Raw genomic sequence first — 11,196 nt, forward strand, 5'->3', positions numbered from 1 at the left:
GGTGCTGAAATCTCTTACAAAACGCCTATAGAATCCAGCGAGGCCAACAAAACTCCTCACTTGTGTGACCGTTTTGGGCTGCGGCCAACTCTCAATAGCTTCAATCTTGGCTTTATCAACTTCAATCCCATGTGGAGTAACAACATAGCCAAGAAAAGATACTCGGTCGGTGCAAAAGGTGCACTTCCCAAGGTTACCAAACAAACATGCATCACGTAGAGCAATAAAAACAACACGTAAATGTTCCAAATGTTCTTCCAAAGATCTGCTATAAATCAATATGTCATCAAAGTAAACTACCACAAATCGTCCAATGAAAGCACGTAAAACTTTGTTCATTAATCTCATGAAAGTACTAGGTGCATTAGTTAACCCAAAAGGCATGACTAACCACTCATATAATCCAAACTTAGTTTTAAATGCTATTTTCCATTCATCTCCCAATTTCATACGAATTTGATGGTATCCACTAGGCAAATCAACTTTGGAGAATATTGTAGAGCCACTCAATTCATCAAGCATATCATCTAGCCTAGGAATAGGATGACGATAACGAATAGTAATATTATTAATGCCTCTACAATCAACACACATACGTGATGTACCATCCTTTTTCGGCACTAGAATAATAGGAACAGCACAAGGACTAAGGGATTCGCGTATATAACCTTTGTCGAGAAGCTCTTGTACTTGACGCATACTCTCCTTCGTCTCCTCTTGATTGGTACGGTATGGCGCACGGTTTGGCAGTGAAGCACCGGGAATTAAGTCAATCTGACGCTCAATCCCTCGAATAGGCGGTAATCCCGGTGGCACGTCTTGTGAAAAGACGTCAGCGAACTCCTGCAAAATGTTAGTGACAGCAGGAGGCAAAGAGGAAGGCACGTCCTCAAATGAAAATAATGCCTCTTTGCACACAAAAGCATAGCAAACAGATTTGCTGAAATCTAGCTCATCAATATCAGATTTGGTGGCAAATAAACATGCACTTTTCAATTTAATTTCAGAAGCAACACTAGATGGTTTATTATTAGGCTTCATTTGTTGCTCAAATTCTTTTGCCACAATCTGATTTTCACTCTTATTCTTCTCCTGTTTTGCTTTATCAGCTCTATTAATATCATCTTTCAAAATGGAATCAGGAGTCATAGGAAGCAAAGTAATTTTTTTATCCTTATGAACAAGAGTATAGTGATTGTTTCTACCATGGTGTACAGAATTTTTATCAAATTGCCATAGTCTACCAAGTAATAAGAAACATGCTTGCATAGGTACCACATCACAATCAACATAATCAACATATGTAGAGATACTAAAATGCACACGAACAGTACGTGTTACCTTAACCTTGCCGCTGTTGTTGAACCATTGGATGTAGTAAGGATGTGGATGTGGTCTTGTGGTGAGAGAAAGCTTCTCCACCATCTCCATGCTAGCCAAGTTGTTGCAGCTCCCTCCGTCTATGATGACGCGCACAGAATGTTCCTTCACAACTCTCTTGGTATGGAACAAATTGTGCCTCTGATTTTGCTCAGCTTGTGTGACCTGCACACTCAAAACACGTTGAGCAACTAAACATTCATATATGTCAGCGTCTTCAGGAGCCATGTATTGCGTCTCATGATCAGAATCATCTCCACCATGTTCTTCACGTGTAATAAGAGCCAAAGTCTCCTCATCATAGTCACTAGCGGACTCATACCCACCATCCTCAGTAGCAATCATCACACACTGAGATTTGCATTCTCGCGCATAATGACCTCTTCCCTTACAACGACGACAAATAATATCACTTGTGTGCCCTGTTGATCCCATGGAAGAAGAAGAGCTCTATGCAGGCCCGACAGGTGCGCTCTTGGCAGATGATGGTGGTTGTGCCTGCTTTCTTGTATCATGGCTGGAGATGGCACCTGATGGAGTTGCTGGTGTAGTGGAAGTAGAAGATGCACGCGGTGTCCATGAAGAAGGTCGACCTGCAGAAAAGTTAGTGCGCGCCATTGCTTGTCAATCATGCACTTCACGTTCAGCTTTACAAGCAAGATGGAATAAACGAGTGATATTAGTATACTCCTTATATTCTAGAATAGTCTGAATCTCTCTATTTAATCCACCCGTAAAACGCGCAAGCATAGCTTCATTCTCCTCAACAATACCACATCTAATCATGCCAGTTTGTAATTCCTGATAATATTCCTCTACAGAAATTTTTCCTTGTCTTAAACGCTGCAATTTTTGAAGCAATTCACGTTGATAATATGGTGGAACCCAACGAGTACGCATAGCAGTTTTCAAAGCAGCCGAAGTAGCTGGAATAGGATATAATCTACAATGTTCAGACCACCATACACATGCAAAACTAGTGAAAGCACAAACAGCAGCAGCAACCCGTCTCTCCTCGAGATATTGTAAACATGTAAAACGTTGTTCAGTTTCTAACTCCCATGTAAGATATATATCAGGAACATATCTACCCTCAAATGGTGGAATATTCATTTCAGTTTGGGAATATGGACATCATCTCGTACCTGAGGTGGTGGTGCAGACCTACCATTACGAATATATACCTGAGGTCGACCTGCTGGTGGTGGTGCTGGTGGTTGCACGTAGTTTTGATTTTGATCAACCTCATCCTCATAATCGCCCGCATACTCATCATCCTCCTGGGTACCAGCAGCAGCAGTAGCATGAGCCAAAGAAGCATCAACAACAGGAACAACAACACCAGAAGTTTGGCCATCCTCAATAGGAACACGCTTCGCTTGTCCATACTGATTCGGAAGGAGGCGTTGTTGTTGTTGTTGCAGAGGTGCAATAGGTGCAGCCGGCGGTGGTTGTGGAAAACGCGCGAGCAATTCATTAAACTTGCTATCAAGCTTTGTTTTGAACGTCTTCTCAATGCCATCTATCTTCTCCATGGCCTCGTCAAATCTGTTTCGCACATCTTGCACCTATCCACTCATCATTTGTTGAAATTTATCATGTAGCTGTTTGTTCGTCAGGTTCTCCCAATCAGTCTAATCGGCTTGTGATCCTGGCATGGTTAGCAGCAATAGAAACACAAAATAATATGATTCTACAGACTACTAGGAAGCGGTGGTGGTGGTGGTGTGTCACAAATCCTTCAAGCGAATTTTAAATTCTTACCAGTTCTTACCCAGCAGCAGGTGGTGATCGGCAACCGTTATAGTCAAAACTCTCAAAGCTTGGATAGAGCGATTACCAGGGAGAATCAAACGCACGACGTAGATGTATGTGGAGCTGGAAAGGCTTATAATATGGTAGCAAAAAGGGTCAGCAATAATCAATTCAGAGATGCAAAGTTGAATAAACGCTCAACGACGGTACTGTGCTGGTCCTAGGCTAGACTGTGCTAGAGACACGAGCCTAGAACACTAACAAAATCACGGCGCTGCACGTAAACAAGGGAGGAGCATACTCTGAATTTTTTCTCTCTTTTTTTTGCACTTTTTTCTTTTTTTTTGCTTCGCAACAATTTTTTTGAAAAAGTCTACAAATGGTCTAGAAACTGCCTAGCCAGAATTTTCCAGACTTAGTTTTTTTAAACTGGAGCTATTTTTCTACTGCGGGTAACACGAAAGTTCGGGAGTCCTTGTCTATCACGACTCGGAGTATGGCGTGATCTGGAAGTCGAAAACAAAGCAACAAATACTGGACTCGGACTAGGACTGGTGGCGGAGATGAATCTGGTGGAACTCGGACTGGTGGTGAAGATGAATCTGGTGGAACTCGGACTGGTGGCAGATATATGTTGCAGGTGGACTCGGATTAGCGTGATGGAGGTGGATATGTGGTATATGGCTGCAGTGATGTCGATGGTGGTAGATGGCAGCGGTGATGACGATGGTGGTATATGGCAGCGGTGATGATGATGGTGGTATATGGCAGCGGTGATGACGATGGTGGTATATGGCAGCGGTGATGATGATGGTGGTATATGGCAGCGGTGATGATGATGGTGGTATATGGCAGCGGTGATGACGATGGTGGTATATGGCAGCGGTGATGATGATGATGCGGCAGCGGCATGACAACTTGTGAACAGAACTCGAAACTCTAAAGGACTAGACACTAAGACCAGCAACTAGACACGACGATGCAACCGCAAATTCAACAACGCAAATACAGAAGAGATCATGCAATGGCTCAGACTGGTTCGGATATGATGAACTAACCCTAAATTTTTTTGTGGCTTTTTCGTGGACTATAGGTATGAAGAAAAGACTCGATCTAAACTACGAAAAACTGTAAAATCTCAACGAGCAACCTGGAAATTTGATACCACTTGATAGAGGCAAAGGTGTCCCGTCTTTCGATGAGATGATGGATATCGCTTTGGTGGAAGTCGACTTTGACGATCCGACTACGAACATGCGAGGACGTCGCGCCTTAGCAATCGCTAAACCAACTCCGAGAGGTTATTGACCACACCAGAGCACGATCAACCTGACCACGAGGGTCTGTTTCCTGCGAGCAAACGAAGAACAAGCAAGAAACTGAGATTGCAATCTGGATATTGCGAATATAAGATGAAAGCTTTATTGATCAAGGTGGGGTTCTGTGACGCCTTTGTCTGGTCGTTGAACACAAACGAAGTACGCGAAGTTGTAGCTATGGCGAACTTTAATCTAAACAAAACCTCAAAGTCTAAACGGTGCCCTAAGGGCTGTATATATGGAGGAAGAGAGGGGAAATTTCGTGGCCCTTGGTGGAGGGGTCCGAAATCAACCCTATCTCTTGTTTCCCCACACATACAGACTCTAAAAATATCATATACTTATGTATTTAGAAATTACATGGGCCTGGCCCAATAAAAAGGTGACGCGACACCTATAATAGCCTCTGACGAAATTTATTAAGTGACATCTTGTATATTTCGTCCAAGGCTTCATGCACTCGTTATGGTGGCTTCAAAGACCTGAAATCATCACTTGTAACTCCGTTCTTGTTCCCCTTGCGCACGCCATCATCTCCATGCTTGGTCTTGCTCCAATGTTCATCCTTCTCCAAGGTAGGCCCTTCATTTGTAAGCAAAACAAATGTATCCAATTTAGGCAGCATCATATTCTCATGAACATTAGAATCATTACCAAGAAACGAAAGTACCTGGTAATTTAGTTGGCGTGCGCGAGCTCTAGTAATTGGTCCAGTATGTATAGCAGCAGGGGCTGTGGGTGTAACAATGGTATTGATGTCCTCATCATGTGTTGAATTTGTTAAGTAAGAGCTTCTACAACCGGAGCTCCCATATCCGTCCTAAACTTATCAAATTGCTTAATCAGATCTCTCTGTGTTACTATGGTAGCATCTAAAGGCATTTGACAGGAAAACATGTCACTAATTGTCAAGCTACCATCGGGTAGGCGATCGGTGTGACACCCATGCTGAATCTTCAATAACTTCATGGAGCTGCTGGGTGGCACCAACCTACGCAAAGTAGCATAGCATGACCACGCTATTCGCAACACAAAAGGAGAATCACAAAACAACACAAGACAATGGTTTATTTCTTTACCCAATAGGAGAAATGACACCTTCACCAGGCTCCAGAGGCCGCCGTACCATGCCGCCGAGATCCGGGCGAATGGAGGTCGTGGAAGCAACAATGCGGTGACAGATCAGCGGGAGGACAAGACTCGAGGTGGTGGTGAAAAGGAGGGTCTAACAACCAAAATTTAGGGACGTGTCACTATAGAGCACTGCAGGTGAGCCCGCAGTGGAGAAAGACATGAATCAGAGGGGCAAAATGGGAATTGTGGCCCCAATGGCGGGCCCCCACATCGACGGACACTCAAAGGGTCTTGTCGCCAATATTGGTGGGCCCACGTCGGAGTGGAAATGGAAATTATGGTGCAATATTTGGCCCGCACATCACCCGAAAGGGTTAATCGAGTCTTTTTGTGGCTGCAGTTGATGTGGTGAAGTGATGGGTCCAAAATGGAATGAAACAACGCAAAGTTGACGGCAACCGATGGAGATTACGTGCAGTTTCATACACCAATTTTTTTTCACAATCGTTAGTGCCCGGACCGAAATATGGAAAATTGAGTGGCAGAACTCGAATATACAACATTGGCAGTGGCACAAACTGATTCTTCCCAAAAGTATAATATGAACTTTTTTTCATGATGGGTTTGGGGATATTGATTGCTATCATACATGTTAATATTTCCTTCTTATAAACTAGAACAAAGTGTAATCAATCAAAAATAATATGCACTCTATTATGAAATTAGGGGAGTAAGCCCTATCTATAAGACAACATGACCGTGGCTATTGATGATTTCTCGGTAGACTAGTAATGAAATTTCATAGGATTTAATCCCTCTGTTCCTAAATATAATATTTTTAGAGATTTTAATATGGACTACAACGGAGCAAAATGAGTGAATCTACACTCTAAACTATGTCTATATACATCCGTATGTTGTTTGTAGTGAAATCTCTAGAAAGTCTTATATTTAGGGATAGAGGAACTATTTGCCATTTATTTGAAGAAAGATAACTTTTATCCAAAGAAAAATGAAACATGTCAATTAATGACATTAATTGGATAGGGATAACCTTGTTGCCACCACATCTATATAAGGCGACTGGACGGTGCCCCTCATGACCACAAAAACATACTGGTTGACAGACTATTGCATAATTATATATTTTCTGTTGTTCTGTGTTCTTAGGCAATGGCGAACAATGGCATCTTCGAAGTGATCATTGTTTTTCTCATGGCGCAAGTCTGCTTGCTCATGATGATGGCAACTAGCACATGCAGCTGCTAGACCGGTGGGGTACAATCCAGTGTGCTGCCCTAGGAACATCTGTTGTTGCGGGTTCGGTAGCGGATTGGCCAATTCACCCGCACCATCCATTGTATCTTGATGTGTGGTTTTATTTTCCCCCAAGTAGTAAGCTCAACATATAATTGATATATGTGGTTCATGTGTTATGTAATCCTGAATATTTGTGATGCTACTTTCAAGAGGTTATTGTACTAGTTACTTACTTAATAAAATGGGAGGATATTATTATATATCTTGCTCGGAATATACCGCAAAGAGACTTAAGATTATGTTTACTTTAGTTCTTTTGGAAACTAGATTATTTTGCTGCATTGATTTAAGAAAAAAGAGTAACTAAGCATACACGTTGACCTCATGAGTCTGCAGTGTGTGCCTTTGGGAATATCTGTTTTATCATTCTGTTGGTCGTACATTGTGTCAAGATCATCCGTGTCATGGCGACATGCTTTATTTTCGTAGAGAACATAATTTTTTTAAACCATTTATTGGGTAAAGGAGTATATCACCAATTAGTAGAAACCAACTACTATTGGCAGGCTTTTTTTTGTTAATTCAGGGATGCACACTGTTTTGTTTTGCATGAATACCAAAGTCATATATTGAAATGGTCTTTTCCCCAACGGCAATGGATCCGGGCCAGGATCGAAGCAGGCGCCAAAGACTTGATTGCTTTTTAGTTTCATCTGTTGGGGTCCTATTTGCAAAGTTTCTCGCCTGGGCTATAATTTCTACTTACTGTTGGGTTCTTTTGTAATATGTTGCATGCTTATCTAATTTAAGTCTGGGTTTCTTCCTCAGTTCAAATATATATATATATATATATATATATATATATATATATATATATATATATATATATATATATATATATATATATATATATATATATATATATGGTCCAACCCTTACAACACCATCCTTCCAAAAGCATAAAATAAAACATATACCCTCGTGTATATCAACAACGCCTTTCTCCCGCACTCGCACCCCATGGGCAAAGCTCGATATTGCAGTTGGATATCCAAAACGCCCTCACAGCCGGGGTAAATCATTCTCTGTGTGTGCTCAATTCCTCAGAAAACAATCAAAAAATCATACATGAATACAACTCTTTGCTCTTTTACGGAACGCAAAAGGATTGTTTTGTTCTGGATCCTATATGTGTAATCTATCTATCTAAATTAATTAAAGAGATCTCATAAACTCCAACGGTTAATCAGAAATTATGAATTGTTCATCTGGTGGGACCGAGTTTGGCACAAGGACCGTCGAAGGACCGGAAAAGGGGAGGGAAATGGACGGAAACTAAAATGAAGGCAGAGGACCAGTTGACAAAGAGAAGTGAAGACCCTGTCCTGAGCTACTCACTAAGTTTAGGCGGTTTCAATAGTAGATGCAGTTTCTTTTATTACCAACCGCCTCCAATACTTATTGCAAGCGGTTATGTTGTTCTAACCGCCTACGGTGTGAATATTACAGGCGACTTCGTTCTATTTGATCACAACCGCTTGTGGAGTCTACGTTGTGGGTGGAGTCTCCGTTGGTAGTTACATCGGCCGATGTGATGTGTATTGTCATGTTCCATGATGATAGTTTGTTGGGCGTGTTGTTATGGTTTTTGCCCAATTTTTCTAAATTAGCTGGACAATTTATTTTTTTAATTAATGCAAGTAAATGATAAATCTTTTGTCTTCCCCGCAAAAAAAATATATCTTTTGTCTCGTTTAATCTTTTGCCAAGCAACAAAGGTTTTGCACCGAACCATTGGCGGAATTGGCCTGATTGCCGACGCGGCGAGCCGAGCTCTCCTACGCTGGTGGAATTGGCTGAAAACTGGGAGCGCCCGCCCAAACAGAAACTTGGTGCACGCTGACAGACACTGCACTCACGCACATGCTCCTACATACTGTACGTGTTATCCTACGGTGACAGACCTGCCAACCCCGATGGATCGATCGATGCCTCCTCTTATCCTCTGCAGAGTGCAGTGGAGCGCCCGCCCTTCACGTGCTCTGTTTTCTAGGAGTAGTAGTATATGACCAACGACAACGAGCCGCCGCCACCTGTGCTCTGCGGCAGCGCCGGCCATCCCGCCCGCCCGCCGCTCGTCTCAAAACCACGGTCTCGCTTCCCACCGTATCAAATCGCCTTTCTTCCCGCCCGCTGGTTGCGCGGTTTCCTGCAACCTATAAATCCAGTCGGAGAACCTCACCTGTCCATCCATCTCATCTCATCCAACTCACACTACTACTGATCTCAGCTAGCCTAGGAGTACTCGAGTTTACTACCAGTTCAATTCCTTCGGTACGAGGCTCTCTCCGGCGAAGATGTCTACGGTGACCCGCGCCTACCTCGACCAGAGGCTCGCCGCCGCCAAGCGCTGCTCCAGAGGTAACCAAAACGATATGATGTCGCGCCGGTCCTCAAGGGCACATTGCAGCTTTCTCTACTGTCTCTGCTGAAACTTGATCGTAACTAAAATGTCTCTTTTGCTCCGGAACTGCAGAGGCTGCCATGGCGGGAGCAAAGGCCGCGGCCGTCGCCACCGTCGCTGCCGCAGTGCCCACAGTAAGTAGCCGTTCAGTTCTTCAGTTCAGAGTTCATAGCACATATCTCATGAATGCGTTACCTGTAATTTCAGCTGGCGAGCGTGAGGATGCTGCCGTGGGCCAAGGCGCACCTGAACCCGACCGGGCAGGCGCTCATCATCTCCACCGTGGCCGGGATGGCCTACTTCATCGTCGCCGACAAGACCATCCTGTCCATGGCCAGAAAGCACTCCTTCGACGACGCGCCAGACCACCTCAAGAACACCTCCTTCCACTAATTAGACACTTGATTAGCCATGGCCCAATAAACTGTGTACGCAGGCCCGTGGCAACGTGTCGGCTGAAACATAGTAGTATAATGTTCAGCGACAGGGCCAGCAGGCGAGGCGACGATGGTTGCAGTGCTGAAAGGTGGTGTTCAGCCCTTCAATTTGTGCGAGCAAGCACTTATTATCTGATGATGTATGTATGTAATAATGTGGCCATGTTCTCCATCTTAGTATCTTCCCGGAGATCTTGAATTAATAACAACTACTAGTTCTAATAATGTGTACAGACGTCAGTGCAATGCAAAAGACCGATAACAGTGACCCCCTACTCCTGCCATGCTCTGTTCTGAATCCGAGATGGCTATTTTTTTCATTTTGAGGACAGCCGAACCCATCCATAAAGCATACTAGTTGATTCAAGCCATTTTGAGGACAGCCGAACAAAACGGGCCTTAAAGCATGTAGAAACTAGGTTACGTACTGCTAAAATAACTACTCCCTCCGTCTCATAATATAAAAACATTTTTTTAGAGAAAAGTCATATATCCGACTTTATAAATAAAGTCATAAGGCAGGTATGAATAAGAACGCAGGAGAGTATCAAACACGCCAAGCCACAGAGAGGGCAGAAAGACCCCCTACTCCTACACGCGTCAGTGCATTGCAAAAGACCCCCTACTCCTGCCGTGCTCTGTTCTGAATCCGAAATGCACGTGAGCATCATGCCACCTCACACGTTGAATCTTCTGGTATGGTTTTTAATGGATGGGTTGGCAAATAAGGATGTTTCTGAAAATGAAAAAATTAGCTATTTTGGGACAAGCTTTCTGTACTGGTGGTGTACCCCGTGGGTAGGTTTGAGGTGTTTGTCCCCAGAGACCGGGGCACCTCGGCATTTTTCTTGGTCGCAAGTCAGATAAAATGTATTCATACCGCATCCGCGTGTAAGTGTGCATTGTAATTTGTAAATACTCTCTCTCTCTCTCTCTGGTCCTTTGTACTTTGCAAATAAGATTTTTTTCGAAGTACAACATCGTAAAGCTTGACCACTTTTATAGAAAAAAATATAAATATTGAAGATACAATGGGTTGTGGATTTAATTTTTATATTGTATAACTTCAATATTGCAGATGTTCCTCACAAAAAGAAATTGTAGATGTTAATATTTTGTCATATACATTTGGTCAAAGTCGCCGAGCTAACTGTTCGCCGATTTGATCTTGTGGATGGCCCACCCTCTCTAGATCCGCCACCTCCGCCAGCTCCGGCAACTCTTCGTACGGGTTAGTTGGAAAAGTATGTATAAACACATGGCGAGAACGGCGGTGCCTCCGGCTATCGGATCGTGGTAACCGAGGCTGAGCGCGCGGTATGGCAACATGCGAGGTATGACCGACGCAGTGCCAGTCGCCGCTGTAAGGGCATACTTATCCCCAAGATGTTTTGGTGATTGATGACAATGCTTGTGCGGACTAATAACGTGCGTTAAGTTCTTTCAGAGTTTCTTCCTTTGGCACGAGACGATTTTCTCCCCTCGGTGTTTTATTCAAGACGGTGTA

At 43.4% G+C, this 11,196-nt stretch overlaps 1 protein-coding gene across 1 annotated transcript; it reads left to right on the forward strand.

Annotated features, from left to right (window-relative positions):
* Positions 1-8,959: 8,959 nt before the first annotated feature.
* On the forward strand, positions 8,960-9,914 carry LOC123088020 (early nodulin-93). The gene is made up of 3 exons (XM_044510152.1): positions 8,960-9,209; positions 9,325-9,386; positions 9,460-9,914. The coding sequence occupies exons 1-3, from the start codon at positions 9,146-9,148 to the stop codon at positions 9,643-9,645; spliced, it is 312 nt and encodes a 103-aa protein (XP_044366087.1). The 5' UTR covers positions 8,960-9,145; the 3' UTR covers positions 9,646-9,914.
* The last annotated feature ends 1,282 nt before the right edge of the window (positions 9,915-11,196 follow it).

This window comes from Triticum aestivum, chromosome 4A, assembly GCF_018294505.1.
Source record: "Triticum aestivum cultivar Chinese Spring chromosome 4A, IWGSC CS RefSeq v2.1, whole genome shotgun sequence".
NCBI lineage: Eukaryota > Viridiplantae > Streptophyta > Magnoliopsida > Poales > Poaceae > Triticum > Triticum aestivum.

Bases quoted from the DNA above. Each gene is read 5' to 3' on its own strand.
- LOC123088020 (XM_044510152.1), top strand. From the start codon at position 9,146: ATGTCTACGGTGACCCGCGCCTACCTCGACCAGAGGCTCGCCGCCGCC. The intron at 9,210-9,324 runs GTAACCAAAACG...CCGGAACTGCAG, and splicing joins CGCCAAGCGCTGCTCCAGAG to AGGCTGCCATGGCGGGAGCA. The intron at 9,387-9,459 runs GTAAGTAGCCGT...CTGTAATTTCAG, and splicing joins TCGCTGCCGCAGTGCCCACA to CTGGCGAGCGTGAGGATGCT.